Here is a 16564-nt window from a genome sequence, read left to right as displayed (position 1 = left end):
GCTGTTTTTAATGACATTCTCGGGGCACTTTTAAAACTGTTACGATTGCACGAGAATGTGACTTTGGCCTAGAACGAGTACTGGTCATATCTTACCTATGTGCTCTGCATTGCAACATGATTGCTATGTTTTGTCTACTTTTATATCTAAGCTCGGAAGACATTTGATGTTTTCTGTGCTCACGACACTTGTGTTTGCAGATCCGGTGTTATTATCAGAGTGCGGATCCGCGCTTGCCCACGCACTATCGCGGCTGCAAGTGGACGGAGACAGATGTAAAGAATGTAGATGTCACGAAATTGACTAAACTGGCCGCGACGGCTATATACAAAATCTTGGACGGGGTGCAGTGGCCGCCGTAGGACCGTGTTATGAGGGCATTGTCAGTTTTATACTGATCCGGTGACCCGATCTTCTGCTCTCATCCTGTGGTGAACTGGCGCGTCCGGTGTCCTGTGGTGAACGTGAACAGGATCCACTTGCATCGCCTTCCACATCCGTACGGCGCGTTTTCATAGTCCTCTCCGGTTTCTAAAGGTTTCTTATGATTTGTTTTTCAAGTTTCTTAGGGTTTCTTAGGTTATTCTTTGGTTATTCTTAGATTACTCTTCGGTAATTCTTCGGTTGGCCAGTTTCGCTGGTCAAGTCTGCGCTTCTCTGAAATGGAGGCAGATTTTAAGCGGTTAGGGTATGGTTGGCGTGCACTCACTTGTATCGGATAGTAACAGAGCAGCGAGAAACGCTTTTAAAAAATATGAACCTTATGGTAGATGAAGATCAAGTGTGAACTGCAACATGGCTATTTTGAATATGTGGTTTCTAAAAAACTGCATTATAGTCAGAAAAGTTCTGAGAGCAATACAATCATCTGTGCAGTGCGGTGGTAATTTGTATTCGAGAACGTGGAAGCGGAAGTTTGTCGGCCGAAATGCAACGTGAATGAAATGTTTGTTAGTCTCTCACAGGCGCCATCAAGTTCACAAGTCAATGAAATTTACAAGGCCATAGTCATAACACAGTCGCCGGAAGTAAGCTTTCAGTGAAGATTTCGGCCACGTGTTTAATCTCGTGGTCGAGGCGTTTGCGATATTTGGACTGACCTTGGCCGGTTCAATCCATTTCACTCGAATCGGTAATGACCGCAATGTTACCGGGGAATCAAAGTACGGTAACTGATCAACAAGATCACCCCTAGGTGAAATAGGCTAGAAATATCAGAGGGCGCCATAAATACAGCTGTCCGTGGGTATCTCAGCGAAGGGAGGGCGGCCAGATGAAGTCCGAAAGAATTTCCTGTTGAGAAAATTCTGAAAAATGGCAGCGGAGCGGAATCGAACCGCTGGCTACCGAGTGTGATCCACGTAGCACAGCCTCTGTGACCTCGCCGTTGTTGGCTGAGATCAAGATATTTGTGCTTGAGCTTGAGATAACCAGGTAGCCGGCGGATGTGGCGGCCGTCCTGAGTGCAGAGCCTAACTGCTCTGACAGAAAAAAACCAGGCTATATAAATTTCAGAATTTTATCAGCTTTCCTGATTTAGTTACAGATTTCAAAGACAATTTAACTAAGGTAATGAGAATAGTGCGTAACGGGCGCTTCTGCGTTGCGTCATCAGTCCGAACAGGAAAGTACTCGTACGAATATATCGAACAACGATTATGCAATGTTAAAATTCAATCCAGTCCCAACCGATAACAACATGACTGCGCAGCCATTTTCTTTTTATAAGGCGATTTCTTTAAAAGTTACGTCTCGGAGATGTCATGTCTAATACAGGATTTGAACTCTCAAAGGAACAACCCGGTTATAAACGACCGGACTGCGACAGCCAGTGCGCTCCTTGTATAATATTGTACAGCGCCGCTACAGTCACAGGTGTCAGCCTGCTGACATCAAGATCGGCCAGGTCGGAGGGGGTCCACTGACGGCCGCGATAGTGCGTTGAAAAGCGCGGATCCACGCTCTGGTAATCGCAGAGAATCTATAAATCACAAATAGTTATTTCGGATTTTCTCATATTTCGGTCACTGCAAGTATACGTTTTCATATGATCATACTGTCAACTGGTGTTAAACTTTCCTGAGAAAAAAATATCAGAAATGATCAGTTGTCATAATAAAAACTTCGCTCATGAATTAAAAAAAAACAAATTTAAAAAATTTTCATAAAAAAAACCAAACGAAAGAACAGGAATGGGATCAGGGGCAACGTAAAAGAACCGCTCTTCAGCCGCCACCCCTCGGCATGACGGAAGAACTAGCGCCGATACTTACGTAAAGTGACGGCTTTATCGTACTTTCTATTACTGCTTGTACATTCTCGGTCTTTCTCGTTTGTGTTCGGATTTACTTTGGATTGTTTCTACACGGATGCGCTGTGTCTTTGCAAGTCCGAGTGTGGCAGTACTTTGGGCATCGTCAGTTCTCTGATTCTGAATTTGGCAGTTTTGGAGAAATAAATTAAACTATCGTCGGAGACGAAGTTCTCGCTTCGCGTAGATTCGTAGACTTAGCTATGCCACCTTGAGATATTAGCTCATACTTTGTCGTTGAGTAGGTCGGTAGGATAGATTATTTACGGTAATTATTCCTATCATACTGATCTCTCCGCCCGGCAGAAAAGAGCAGAAGCTCCGCTATCCGCATACCTGTCTCAGCTGGTGGAACCGCTTATCCTTAATCACCGCCGACAAACGCGTCAGATCGATCGGCTTCTCCACAACGAGATTCCTCTCAAACATATCCCACAGATGCACTTCCACCTGCTCATTGGGTTGGCAAGTAATTGAGTCCTGCGGGACGACGGCTGTCAAAAGCTCCTCGGCAACGCGACACCGCAACCACACCACCCGCTCCGCCATGCCACTTATCCGCCGCAGACCGCTTATGGTATCCGACATATCCCAGCCTTCGTAATGTAACCAACACTCGTAGAACACCAGCGTCCCGACGCGACAATTGCGGCCGAGGACGTAGCGGACCAGGGTGTCCGCATCATCGCACTCGCTCATGTTCATATGCATCACAATAACCTTCTTCGTGCGAGTGTTGACGCAGTGGAGGAGGCACGACAGCGCCCAGAATAAGGGCGCCATGCAGGACGACGGACAATCTTCTCGGCGACAGGAGACACGCACATCGGGGAAGTAGGCGTCCGTGGTGAGAATCGCGTTCCACAGAGCGCAAACACGCCGGTAGCGTGTGCGGTGAATGCTGTCCAGCAACCGGAAGACTTCCACTAACAGCTCACTGGGGAAGGACTGGAATACTGCGTCACAACTGCCACGGGGCTTGCGTTTCTTCCCCTGACCTGTAACCTCAAGCGATCTTGCAAGAGGCAGGTGCCGCGAGATTTTTTTGCTGTTATATTTTTTCTTCAGTCGCTGGTACAGCTCTTCCTGCAACATATACAGTTACAACTGAATTTGTTCAGGGACCACCGATTGCACGAGTACCAATAAAATAAAAATTTTTGGGGACAACCCCTAAGTGTTGAATACTGTACGGCGTGTAAATGCCCCTGTTATTGGATTTCTGCTGGAAAATCCTTTTTTATGTTTTTCTACTTATTCCCATTTATGAATAAAAGCTATTTAGGGATACTAGGCCGGACAGCCCATATTTCCACTCACTTTAATATTTATAGGGTATAGGTAGCACTACCTCGGATCTCTGACAGTACCCATATCGTTATGTAGATTCTCATAATATGGATTACGCTACGGACGAAAAAAATTCACTATGATTTATACACACCAGTTCATAAGGTTCCAGTTCTCGGTCCAAACGATGCTGCAAGTATAGCAGAGTTTGGCTGAGCATCTGCGTGCACCACACTCTCCGCGCTGGAGGAATCTTGGACGGGAACACCTCACGGAGCACCCGCGATGCGCCAGACCAGGCCGTCGGCAATGGGCAGCCGCGGATAACCAGGTCTCTGGGCTGCACGCGGCGACAGGCCAAGTCGGCGTCCGAGAGCGAGCGGCGCACCTGGTTCATGGGCAGCAGCTCCTTGACGACGCCATGGGGCAGCTGCACCTCCACGATATAAACTGCAGCGTAATAACTTTCGTCCCCCAGAGATACTGCCTTTCCGGGGTACCATACCCAGGGGCAGAGGGGTCCCGCCCGCAGCAAAATCTGCACTTTAGGCTCTAGGTATGGGTCCAAAGGATCGGACGTTCTACACGAGTAGAACACGCGGCCGTATTCGACGAAGTGTGAACGCTGTGAGGTGCAGCCGAAATCAATGATCAGGCCGTTCTCCACCACGTTGACGACTCTTCCTAACTGCAGGAGACCGTCAACTAGGACCTCCACAGCGTTCCAGGCGTACATGGACAGAGACTGTTCGTTTTCCTCGTAAACTAGCATGGCCACAACGTCGTACGTGCCAGATGTTCGCAACTCCGGAGCTCTTCGCGATGAAATTACGGTGCAACGGAGATTTCCAAGCGCTTCCACCGACAAAATAATCTACTTCTTTTGCATTCTGAAACAGAAATAACTGTACTGACAGAAATTATAGTGGTATGATCAAATTTTTGAATGAAATCACAGCCAAACGTTAAAGAGATGTGAAGAAAAAGCTAGAAGTTTAAATTTAAAACATTGAAAAATTACAGTAACGTTTCTTCAGCTTTAATAGACAGCAAAGCTTCCCAAACGTAGCTGTCGTTCCTCGGCGGCAGCGTCAGCAGTCTTTCTTAGGTTTTATGCAGCTGCCCCTCTCGCTTTCACTTAGTTTCATGTCTTCGGCACTCTTAATATGTTAAAGTTTAAACATATTATGTTGCCTGGGGAGCAAGTACGCCGACCGCCCTCAGCCGCCGACTTGGCAAGCCGCCGCGTGAGCAACAGAGACTTTGTTACCCGTGGTTGTCCCTGGCCGACGACATGGTCCGACGGGTCGGCTATGCTGGACGATATCTGTAAGATAAACTGGAACTTGGTCTGGAAGCATTTACGGTTCACGGTGAAGAGCGGAACGCTGCACTATGTTCAGCGCAAATCAGCGCCCCAACCGGCGCTTCCTCCAAGTGAATTGGTACGGCTCCCAATATCTTTTATTGGCAATAGCAAATAATCATGTATTTAACAGCCATTACAAGTGCTGGTACACTCACAAAATTTATATCCATATCCAAAATTTATATCCATATCCAAAATTTTTGCATAAAAAGCTGGTTTAAAAACGCAATCGAATCAGCCGTAGTATTTCCTTTAAAACAGTAATTGAATATTTAATATTGAATATTTAGTTATTTATTGAATATTTATTAATGACAATTTCTTTTTACAGCTAGCCGAAGTTGTTATAAAATAATTGTTTTGATAGTTCTCACCCAAGTTGACCCAACATAATGTAATACTAGCTACAAGCACTGGGAAACTTCTTTTTAATATAAAATTTTAACATTAGAAAAACACCCGAAGTTGGAAGTCCTTGTCTTCGTTCTGGTGTTGAATGGTAACTCAAAATAGCCGTAGGATTTCCTAGCTTTAACAACAGCTAAACTAAAAAAGCTGCTTGAAAAAACCAGCTGAGCGCGCTTCTCCAGTTAAGTCTCGAATTTTAGGGTTCAGGAAATGCAAGTTCACTTGTTTTAAAAATTTTTTAAGGTAACTTCGTACGATATTTTTAAGGAAACCGTTATAGGCACCCCCTAAAACCCCCGTTTATTATAGGCACCCCTTTTCACACCCCGTTTATTATAGGCACCCTTTTTTGAATTAAAAGTTTTAATAATATTATGTGAAAGGAATATAACTCACATATTCCAAAAATTTATGTTATCATTTTTTACAGTTGCTATGACCGTAAAAATAACAGACCATATATAAGTATACATATATACATATATATAACAGAATTTGTTTTCTTAAAATTAGTAATGCAGTTTTATTCGGATAATAGTACAGCAATTTTTTCTGGCATCGAGTTAAGTACATCAGGCTTTCCAGCCTATAATAGGACGGTTAGGTAAATCAGCCAGCCTAGAACGAATCAGTATCACGTCTTCTACTGTAACTAGAAGGTCATCTTTCGCGGTAGTCAGCTCATTCACTGCCCTCCTTCCAAGCCGTTTAGGACACCATGTGATTTTCTCAGCCTGTAACACTTCGGCCAACCATTCGCGTCCACCTCAGACGAGGTGGACGCGAAACTTTTCTCGTGGAGGAGGAGCTGGATGTGCTGTCTGTCGAAGCAGCTGCCGGGCGATCCATCCATGTGCCGCTCAAGCTTAACGGCGTTCCTGTGTCACCTGTCCTGGATACAGGCTCTAGTGTCACGCTATTGTGACTGCTGACACGTGGAGGTCGCTGGGATCACCGAAGCTGTCGCCATACACGTCCCTCCTGCGAAGCTTCACGGGCCACGCCCTGAAGGTCATTGGGACCGTGACAGTAGACGTCACGCACGGTCGGAACAGCAAGGCGCTACCCGTTATCGTTGTGGCCAGTGGCGGCAATGTGCTGGGAAGAGACTGGATCCGGGCCCTCGACCTGAGCCGATTGAGCCTACGAGATCTCCAGTCAGCCTCCGTGTCGGCCGTCTCCGGAATCACAGTGGAGGAGCTGCTGGCAAACACAGCGCTGTGTTCCGCGAAGAGTTAGGCCATTGCCGTCACTACAAAGCACACCTGCACTTGAAACCCGGAGCCGTGCCGGTGTTTCGAAAGGCGCGGCCAGTACCGTTTGCATTCCGGGAAGCCCTGGAGCGCGACCTGGACCGCCTCGTGGAGAAAGGGATCCTGACTCCGGTCGAGCGGGCGGACTGGGCAGCTCCGGTGGTGACCGCGCAGAAGCGGGATGGGGACATCCGCACCTGTGCCGACCTTAGCACGGGCCTGAATGACGCCCTCGATGTCCAGCAGTATCCGCTGCCGACACCGGATGAGCTCTTTGCCAAGCTCAATGGCGGTCGGAAATTCACCACCCTTGACCTGGCGGAGGCGTACGCCCAAGTCGAGCTGGACGACGACAGTAACAAACTGGTGGTAATCAATACCCACAAGGGGTTGTTCCGATACAACAGCCTTCCTTTTGGCGTGGCGTGCGGCCCCAGCATCTTTCAACAGATAATGGCAAGCGTCCTCCAAGGCTGCGAGGGCGTGGCCATCTATCTCGATGACATCATTGTCACCGGGGCGACCGAAGAGGAGCACCTGAGGAACCTGGAGAAGGTCCTTCAGCGTTTGGAGGAGCACGGGTTCACGCTCAAACGGAGCAAGTGTCACAGTATCTGGGGTTCGTGGTGGACCACCAAGGTCGCCACATCTCCCAGGATCGAGTGAAGGCTCTCCGAGAAATGGCCCGTCCCAGCAACATCAGTGAGCTCCGCGCGTTTTTGGGTTTGGTTAACCACTACGGGAAGTTCGTCCGCGACCTTTCCGGGAAGTGTGCCCCGTTCCATGCCCTCCTGAAGACCGGAGTTCCCTGGTCTTGGTCCAAGGACTGCGAGTCCCAGTTCCTGTCCCTGAAGGACCAAATTGTCCGCGCAACCTTCCTGGTCCACTCTGACCCGCGGATGCCATTGGTCCTTGCGGCGGACGCGTCCCAGTATGGCGTCGGTGCCGTGATATGCCACCGTTTCCCAGACGGAACGGAACGCCCGATTGCCCATGCGTCCAAGACCCTGACAACGGCCGAGAAGAACTACGGACAGATAGAAAAGGAAGCCCTGGCACTCGTCTTTGGCTGCCGGAAGTTCCATCAGTACATCGCCGGGCGCGAGTTTACTCTGTGTACTGACCACAAGCCGCTTCTGAGCGTTTTCGGTACCAAGAAGGGAGTTCCAGTGGTGACAGCAAACCGTTTGCAGCGATGGGCGCTCATGATGATGGGGTACTCCTTCAGCATCGAGTACCGCCGGACGGAGGACTTCGGCCAGGCGGACGGCCTCAGCCGCCTACCGCTGCATTCGACGGAGCTGGACGGACTCTACGGGCTGGGGATGGACAGCGTGGTGAACGCAATCCACCTAGATAACGTGTCCCGTTTCCCCGTGGCAGTCGAAGCCATTGCACTAGAGACCGCCCGCGACCCGGAACTGTCCAGAGTGTTCGAGTACGTCATGACTGGTTGGCCTGCCTCTGTCGAAGAACACCTGCGTCCGTACAAACGACTCGAACACGACCTGGTGGTGGTAAATGACTGCATCTGCTGGGGCTCCCGGACAGTCATACCAGCGAAACACCGACAGGAAATACTCGACTACCTGCATGCCGCCCACATGGGCGCGGGGAAGATGAAGGGTGAGGCCCGGGGATACTGCTGGTGGCCACACATGGATGCGGACATTGAGCGCATCTCGAAAGAGTGTCGCATCTGTTCCGAGCGAGCGAAGGAAACGGCCAAAGTGCCACTGTCGCAGTGGGAAGTCCCCGTTGCGCCATGGAAACGGCTCCACATGGATTTCGCCGGTCCATTCCACGGGACAATGCTCCTGCGACCAAGCGAGTGCTAATAAATATTCCTGTTTATTATTACGCCGTGACACCTACTTTCTACATTAAAAGCTTAACAACGCCGCCCGCTTGCCCTAAGGGCGGTTACGACCTTCTATGCTAGTTATGCAGCAATATTTTACTTTTAACATCCCAGTCTGTTGTCCACCATTGCTGGATGTCACATGCGGCTCGTGCACATCAATTTTGTCCACCAGTCATTAAACGCAGAACGACTACTGAGCTGATGTTTACAGGGTCTGTATTACTACCAAAGCGTGGATCCGCGGTTATCGACGCACTATCGCGGTTGCCAGTGGAAGGAGAAAGAACTGCGCCAACTGGATGTGACGAAGTTGACCAAGCTAGCCGCGGTGGCGATGTACGCCCTTCTAAAGAGTGCGGCACACTGGCCACGACACCGTGTCTAAGGGCTCCGTATGAGCACTGGCAGTTTCTGTTTATCCGGTCTTTTGTTTCCATCCTGTGGTGTAAGGTGTATATAACCAGTACTCTGCCTGTCGACAAAATAATAGAGCATTCGTATATAGTCAACGTAGTGCAGTGGCAAACATTCGAGCGTCAACTTCGCGCTAAAATCGATTACTGTAACCTGTTGCTTTATAAGCACAATTTGTCCACAGGGTTGCACGCTGCTGTACCTCTTATGACATTTTATCATGTGTATGTGTTGGTTTTTTATTGTATTTGGGGGAACTTATTTTTTTTTGTATTTGGGGGAACATTAAAAGAACGCGAAATTGTACGACAGACATTTAGCAAGTGTCACCCCGAATTTTTGCAGCCTGACGAAAGTGAACTGTCACTGCTCGGTGCTCCTCTTTTGCAGGCTGGAATCCCGGACGCAATTCTTAAGAAGACACAGGACCCGGAGAGACTTTCCTCGAAGCTAAGTATATTGCCTGCACACCAGGCCTACTTCCTTCTGCGAACCTGCATTTGTGTTCCCAAGATGAATTATTTACTTCGAGCATGACCAACTTGGCTATGCGGTGATGAGCTGGACAAAATTGACAGCGTTGCCAGATTAGCCTTAGAGTCGGTAGCAAACGTTCAGATTGACGGTGTCACTTGGGCCCAAGCATAGCTCCCCGTTTCATGTGGTGGTTTGGGAATCAGACGTGTGGCAGAACTAGCAACTCCAGCCTATTTGGCTTCGGTTTATGCCACATCGTCTCTGGTTTCCGACATTACCTCTGGATCGGAGAGTCGTGACTTGGTGCACCAGTTGTGGCAATCAGCATCGGGTGCTGAGCTACCACCAGAAAAGCTTCGGCGATTACAAAAAGTGTGGGACGCCGCTTTAGTGAAGAAAACTTGCGAAGTTATCATGAACACGTTTGCGAATGACATAACCCACCGTGCGCGTTTGCTTGCAGTTGCTCAACCGGAATCGGGGAAATGGCTGAACGCTCTACCTACGCCTTCTCTTGGAACATTGATGTCGGATGAGAGCTTCCGTGTAGCGGTCGGACTACGGATCGGTGCGCCCCTCTGCAGTCCTCATCTGTGCACTGACTGTCGCTTACCCGTGGACAAATATGGTCATCATGGACTGTCATGTAAAAAGAGCGCAGGCCGTTTCATACGGCATTCGGCCTTGAATGAAGTGATCCGAAGAAGCTTAGTCACCGCCAATATACCGGCTGTACTTGAACCGCGAGGGACCAGTGACGTCGATGAACGGCGGCCGGATGGTGTATCACAGCTGCCTTGGAGAAACGGACGACGGCTTGCTTGGGATGTCACACGCATGGACTCGTTTGCCTTATCTAATGTCATCAGTAGCAGTAGCAAAGCCGGAGAAGCAGCAAGGAAAGCGGAAGAAGAAAAGCGCCGGAAGTACGACTACCTAGCCAATGAGTACGACTTTGAACCTTTAGCTTTTGAGACTTCCGGTGTCACCGGCCCAGCCTGTCTGAAGTTCTTACGCGAACTGGGGAGGCGGTTAAAGGATGCTAGTGGAGAAGCACGCTCTTACGAGTTTTTGCTACAGCGTCTTAGCATTGAAATACAGAGAGGAAATGCGCTGTCGATAACGTCGACTGTTCCACGTTCGGACGGTCTTAATGCTGTTTATTTTGTTTTGTAATGTTTCGGAATGTGATGTTTATACTTCTTCCTGCTAACTAAATCAATAAAAGAAGGTTACTCTAAAAAGAAAAAAAAAGTTTTTTATTTCATTTTGTACTACTAATGCAGTAATTTGTGAATTCTATTGGTACGCGTTTTTACTAGCACAATCCAACACGAGCGATACAAACGGTGACCATCCGAGACGTAAAGCCAGAGGCGGGGCTAGACCGACAGTATAGTGAGCGAGTGCGTGCAAGACAAGACAAGACAACTTTATTCCCCCAGATTTCTTCTGGCAGGGGCACACCATGCGTTGTGCCGTATGATTAGGTGTAAAATTATAGCTTTTGCAGAACAAACATCGATGATGTCAAGAAAATAGTATCAAACATAACAAGTTAACAATGTAAAACGTAAAACAAAAGGCGATGTAAAACATGATGTACGTAAAACAAAAGGAAGGTGAGTTTATGGATTCAACTGCATTTTAGTTGCAGAAAGCTTTACACAGGCAGCAGTAACAATTCGCCGCAAAATACTTTGCGGCTATCTTTCAAGATCTGGTTAAAAAAATTGCTTAAACAAAAGAACAGCGTTTTATCGTGCTCCGTCGGCGTGTCCTTTTTTCGTAGTAAGTTCTGCATTGTTTCCACTAGCTCGCCATCCGGTATTGAAAGGTCATGGAAAGCTAGTCGCTCTTTTAGTTTCTCCCTGTGTGGAAAGTATCCCGGACATTCATTCAGTGCATGATACTCGTCTTCCACGACCTCACAGAAGTTACATATCCGCTCCTCTCGTGACAAACCGTTCCATCTTCCTGTTTCCACAGCCAGATAGTGACCGGAAGTCAACATTTTTACCCAGTTTCCGCTTATTATCACAGGCATCGTTTTCAACAAGTCCACTTCTCCGCTTACCGGTAGACACTGAAATAAAAAATGCAACCTGCTGCTCCTGGCAGCATTATCCTGTACCGACTTAAATAGATTCGCCCGGAATGTTTTCTCGAGTCTCGTCATTATGTCAACTGAATTCAGCTGTGCCAGCTGATTACGAATATCTTGGACCGTGTTTGTTAGGTTAATTTCGATTTCTTCCGGTAATTCCCTAAGCGCATTTTTTATCCAGCATCTCTTTCTGCTTTTGCCAACCAAAATGCTTTCCTCAAAAGCCGCTCGTAGAAACGTCCCTGAGTTTGCGCGACTGAGCTTTTCGAAAAACCGCATCTGCTGACGTACTTGTCTGAGACTGAGTGGTAGCAGATTCAAAAGGTACAAAATTGCATCGGTGTTCGTAGTGCTTCTGAGACTGAAAATTCGCTTGGCAAAGTTGATCTGCACTTTGTCAATTTCGCTGTTTTTTCCGCATAATTCCGAGCCATAGGTTAGCACGCTTCCCACGACTGCTTCGAAAATTATTTGTGCAGTCTTCCATGTGAACCCGGTTTTTATCCCTGATACTTTCTGTATTGCCATGTTGTATCCCATTTTTACCCGCTCTGTTAAATGCTTAGCAGACTTCTTAAGATCGCATTGTTCGTTTAACACGAAACCTAGATACCGAAATTCTGGAACCTGTTCTAATTTTCGACCATCGATTTCAATGTGGCAGGAAATTTGTCTTCGAATAGCACCTTTCGCCACCATACAAAACGATTTGGCGTAGTTAATTATCAGCTCGTGTTCTTGTGCAAACTGACTTAATCGATCTACCGAAATCAACAGTTCCTCTTCGTTTTCGCTTATCAATACGATATCATCGGCAAACTTCAGGAGGTACACAGGGAGATCTCCCAGTGCAATATCTGTTACACGCCCTTCTCTTACATATTTTGTTAAAGGGTCAACGTATAGATCGAACAACATTCCTGATGACGGATCGCCCTGCCTAACACCCTTTTCTAACGGGAAAGATCCTGACGATTCTTTGTTCCATTTTACGCAGTTTTTTGCCGCTCCATACATGTTTTTCAAAAATCTTAACATTTTTAACGAAATTCCTAACTCAGTCAAACGTTCCCATAACTTCTGGTGACAAACTGTGTCAAACGCACTAGAAAAATCGATAAAAGCAAGAAAAATCGGCTTTTTACGAAAAGCGTATTTTTCGCAGATGATGTGCAGTATGTATATTTGGTCAAAAGTGTTCCTGCCTTCTCGAAACCCACCCTGGTCATCTTCGATGTGCGCCCACAGTTCGATTCGCTTCGCCAAGATTGATGACAGCAAACGCATGGGCAGTGGTTCGACAACTACCGGACGACAATTTTCTGGACTGTGGGCTTTTCCTGGTTTCGGTACCGGTGTAAGTGTGCCGTTCAACCATTCTTGTGGAATAATGCCAGATTCAAATACGTGATTAAACGTATTTGCTAGGATTTGCAAAAACTGCTGATTTTTACACATTTTTTTGAAAATTTCAGTGCACAACGGAAATGAGCCGCTGCTGCTTGTAGCGGCTACTTTTGCGACTACTCGTTGGATTTCGTTCACAGTTATTTCAGAATCGAGGACTGGTATCGAAGGTGAAAGGTTAATATGTGGTGTTTTACTTACCGCAGAATCATAGGAAGCCTTTTGTTTAAAATACTCGTATAGGTCATTCAAGCTGATAGGAACAACGGAAGTACAACTGTCTTCATTTTTCCTGAAGCTTAACATTTTCCAAAACATTTTTGGGTTCTCGCGCTGTAAATGTTTCACTTTTTCCCAATATATCCGCTCGTAAATGCTGTTGTATTGCAAAACTTTTTTTCGGAACTTCTTCCTGGCCGACCAAAAAACCTCACGTGTTTCTTCAGTGTTATTTGCAGTCATAATTTTCCAGCACTGTATTTTGACGTTCTTAAGCTCAAGAATTTCGTTCTGTAATACCTGGAGTTCTGGTGTAAAGGGATCGAAAGGTATTTTCTGTTTCCGAATGTTCGCCCGCACATATTCGACAACGCTGTTAAACAAGGATATATCGCCATAATTGTTGTGCTGGAAGTTATTACCACTGAATAAAAAGCATAATACACTTTCAATGTTCATCGTTAAAAACGGGTGCATATCACTTTCCTTCTTCTTGGTGTTTTTGATTGACCTCGCGATGTCCATGTTTAACAATATTCTGAGCGGTAAATGATCTGAAAAATCAAGATTTTCTAAGATGTCGAACTCCAAAATCTTTTCCACGCTCTGTTGATAAACTATCAAATAGTCGACGACTGAGTGACCGTTATAATGTATGCAAGTAAATTTTGATGGAAATGATTTTTCAAAGTACTGCAACCCATTAAGCGGTGTCATACCGTTTACACTGCAAAATTCAACAAGTTTTCTACCTCGAGCTGTCGGTCGAGTAGCCTGTGTATCCACGTTCTGTAAATTGACGTATTCGATACTTCCTGATTCATTTTCCCGGTTTACATCCGCTTTCCAAAGCTTTGGCTTTAGATTTGCTATACGTGCATTAAAGTCACCGCATAACAGTACGTAACTTTCAGCCCTTGCGCGCTGAACTATTTCCGTAAGTTTTTCAAAACTTTCATTGTCATCAACGTTGACAACCGAATTGAGCGGCGGCAAGTAAACACAGACCACGACAACGTTTTCGTTTGCAGAAACATTTATTTTTACCGCTAAAATATCACCATAAGATTCTTGCTCGTAGACAGTACAGGACTTGAATTCACTTTTAACATACACTGCGATTCCTCCCCCGGCAAAATTCGTTCGCACTTTGGACACCGTCTGATAGCCGGATACTTGCTTTATTTCGTGTTTGTTTTTTAGATGTGTTTCAACAAGTACAACCACATCGTGTTTTTTGATGAATTCACTGAAGTCGTTTTCGAACAAAGCGAACGTTCTTTTTAATCCGTTAACGTTCAGATAGACTATCGATAACCGCGTGTGCAAGTTCCTGGTTGCACGTGTACCACTGATATTACCGCTCTCTTCCGTTGACCAATTGAGTAGCCCGACAGATCGTTCGGTACTACGATTACGTTCCGTTGACACATTTGGTAGCCCGACAAATTTTTCGTTAATATCGCACTGCTCCGTTAAGCTCAGCCGATCGTTAATTTGAAATTCCGATTGACGCCATCTGTATTCAGCTTTAGTATCCGTAGTACAAAACGATCCCGATTGACGCTCAAATAGTTCAGCTTGTGGAGTAACGGCACACTGTCTACAGTTATCTATAAGACTTGCACACGAGTTATTTCGTTCTCTATCTAACAGCGTGGCTCTTCTTACCGTATATTTTTCGATTTCGTAAAATTTTGTTGTGCTATATTCTGTTTGGTTTTCAAGTGTCCGGCTATCAACCCGGATACCATTGCTCTCGATTATTTGCGAGGCCCAATAACCTGACCTACAGAGAATTCTCTTCCAGGACTGTACATGCGCACTTCTTTCAAGACTGTAACCAGCATCCCTTTTTATAGAAGAACTTGCCGCCTTTTCATACAAATAATATGTATTCGGGTTATTCGTTTTCGAAGCTAGTTTTTTTGAAACGTACGGGATTTTAGAATTTTACTGACCTTCACTCTGGTATCGTGATAAACAGGACATCGCTTATGGTCAAACGCGTGGTGTGGGTTTTCTTCTGTTTGTTTTCCTGAACTGACGCAGTTGACACATTTCGGAGTATCCTCCCAATTGCAATTACAGTTTTCAAACCGGTGAGACTCAATACAAAAACCGCATTGTGTTAAGAAAGTGCATGTCTCCTTTCGGTGCCCGTAACGACAGCAGTTGCCGCATTGAATTACATGGAAATGCTCTTCAACTGGACATAGTTCAAAATCAATTGTAACCTTTCCCCTTTTCAACAAATAATCCGCGGCGCCACTGCTTGTTTCAATTACAAACGCGCATGTGTTAATGCTTTCATTTCCGCTCTCCAATTTTACGACAATTTTCAAATTTTCCCGAAAGTATTCCAAAGAATTTTGAATGATCAATTTTTCCAGAAATTCAGTTTTGGTTACGGCCTTATCTACTTTGCGAACAATTAAACGAGGCATCTTCTTCTTAGGCTCAGACACAGAGCATTTCAGACTTTCGCTTCGCTTAGTTATTTCGGCCTTACCTTTGTCGTAGTCCGCTCGAGTAGGAAACGTCATGATCACTGACTTCCCGTAGCCCGGCTTAACATTTTTTAGTGCGAATGTCCGGCTTTCACATGGGATGTGTTCCTGTAGAGCAGATTTAAATGCTCGGACGGTTTGTGGGTCTGGCTTTGCAGGTGCGTTGGTATTTTCGGCCTCTTCTATATCTGTTGGTCGTATAATTAGCACGTGGTCTGTTTGCCCATTTTCCGTGTCCATAATACCATTTCCATAAAAACGGCGGTGAGAGGGGCTGGCTATAGTAATTTCTTGGCCACCTTTCCAAAATTCACGTCGGTGATCGGCCACGCTTGCATAACTTCGTCTGGTAGAGGCTGGTTGCGCATTCTGTCTGCCGTATCCGGGTTCGCCGCCATTTGTAATTTCGATGATTTCAGGTTCTTCGGTAGCGGCTTCTTTCCACGCCACCAGTTCGTTTACTGTTTCGAGCAATCCGTTATGCGATTCTTTTAATCCTTCAATTTTGTCGTCGAGGGTCCCAACATCTTGCTTTTGATCTAAATCGATTTGGTGAATGTGGCCTTTCAGGTCTTCATCGGATTTGAGTAGGTCCGCGTCGCCGCCTGCTCGTATTTGGCGCTCATCGTCGAGTTCTTTCTTCAGTTTGCTGTTTTCCGATTCCAGAGAAGTCACCCGTGCCGACAACAACGAAGATTCCGCCACCAGTTTACGAATAACGGGGATGATGAGGTCGAATACGTTTTTGTTGCCAGATGTGGGAACGTATGTATGAGTTCCAAAGCGTTCATCCAGTTTGCCAAGCAAGTCGATCAGTGATTCCGACATGGCACCAGAATTCCGTGGGGATTTGGCTGGTGCAGATGTTCTCGACATTTCCCAGGATCACGTATTACATATATTATACCATCGTACTATTAAAACACCAGCATTGT

General features: G+C 46.4%; 3 protein-coding genes across 4 annotated transcripts; 1 reads left to right on the top strand and 2 right to left on the bottom strand.

The window, feature by feature from the left end:
• Positions 1-1574: 1574 nt before the first annotated feature.
• LOC129599069 (uncharacterized) lies at positions 1575-4594 on the bottom strand. Its single transcript, XM_055497206.1, has 3 exons — positions 3756-4594; positions 2648-3397; positions 1575-1981 (listed from the first exon to the last, which is right to left on the bottom strand). Exons 1-3 carry the CDS (start codon positions 4371-4373, stop codon positions 1805-1807), a joined length of 1545 nt encoding a protein of 514 aa, XP_055353181.1. The 5' UTR covers positions 4374-4594; the 3' UTR covers positions 1575-1804.
• Positions 4595-4996: 402 nt separating this feature from the next.
• LOC129599089 (uncharacterized protein K02A2.6-like) lies at positions 4997-7297 on the top strand. Its single transcript, XM_055497230.1, has 3 exons — positions 4997-5046; positions 6320-6584; positions 6683-7297. The coding sequence occupies exons 1-3, from the start codon at positions 4997-4999 to the stop codon at positions 7295-7297; spliced, it is 930 nt and encodes a 309-aa protein (XP_055353205.1).
• Positions 7298-10810: 3513 nt separating this feature from the next.
• LOC129599062 (uncharacterized) lies at positions 10811-16564 on the bottom strand. 2 transcript variants are annotated; one of them, XM_055497195.1, is made up of 2 exons: positions 15632-16564; positions 10811-13673 (listed from the first exon to the last, which is right to left on the bottom strand). In XM_055497195.1, exons 1-2 carry the CDS (start codon positions 16503-16505, stop codon positions 11050-11052), a joined length of 3498 nt encoding a protein of 1165 aa, XP_055353170.1. In that variant the 5' UTR covers positions 16506-16564; the 3' UTR covers positions 10811-11049. The 2 variants fall into 2 exon arrangements, with proteins under 2 accessions (XP_055353170.1, XP_055353172.1); XM_055497197.1 differs by having other exon boundaries at positions 10811-16564.

This window comes from Paramacrobiotus metropolitanus, unplaced genomic scaffold (assembly GCF_019649055.1).
Source record: "Paramacrobiotus metropolitanus isolate TYO unplaced genomic scaffold, Prichtersi_v1.0 Parri_scaffold0000137, whole genome shotgun sequence".
NCBI lineage: Eukaryota > Metazoa > Tardigrada > Eutardigrada > Parachela > Macrobiotidae > Paramacrobiotus > Paramacrobiotus metropolitanus.
This window is presented reverse-complemented; position numbering and strand designations above follow the sequence as displayed.

What these genes read in the sequence shown, in the direction of transcription:
- LOC129599069 (XM_055497206.1), bottom strand. Translation starts at nt 4,373, where the DNA reads ATGCTAGTTTACGAGGAAAACGAACAGTCTCTGTCCATGTACGCCTGG. An exon ending in AACTGGAACCTTATGAACTG is followed by an intron (nt 3,398 to 3,755) that starts GTGTGTATAAAT and finishes TATATGTTGCAG; the next exon opens with GAAGAGCTGTACCAGCGACT. An exon ending in GGTTCCACCAGCTGAGACAG is followed by an intron (nt 1,982 to 2,647) that starts GTATGCGGATAG and finishes TGTGATTTATAG; the next exon opens with ATTCTCTGCGATTACCAGAG.
- LOC129599089 (XM_055497230.1), top strand. Translation starts at nt 4,997, where the DNA reads ATGTTCAGCGCAAATCAGCGCCCCAACCGGCGCTTCCTCCAAGTGAAT. An exon ending in CGCTTCCTCCAAGTGAATTG is followed by an intron (nt 5,047 to 6,319) that starts GTACGGCTCCCA and finishes TGACACGTGGAG; the next exon opens with GTCGCTGGGATCACCGAAGC. An exon ending in TCACAGTGGAGGAGCTGCTG is followed by an intron (nt 6,585 to 6,682) that starts GCAAACACAGCG and finishes GTGTTTCGAAAG; the next exon opens with GCGCGGCCAGTACCGTTTGC.
- LOC129599062 (XM_055497195.1), bottom strand. Translation starts at nt 16,505, where the DNA reads ATGTCGAGAACATCTGCACCAGCCAAATCCCCACGGAATTCTGGTGCC. An exon ending in TCGAGCGGACTACGACAAAG is followed by an intron (nt 13,674 to 15,631) that starts GTAAGGCCGAAA and finishes TTGATTTTTCAG; the next exon opens with ATCATTTACCGCTCAGAATA.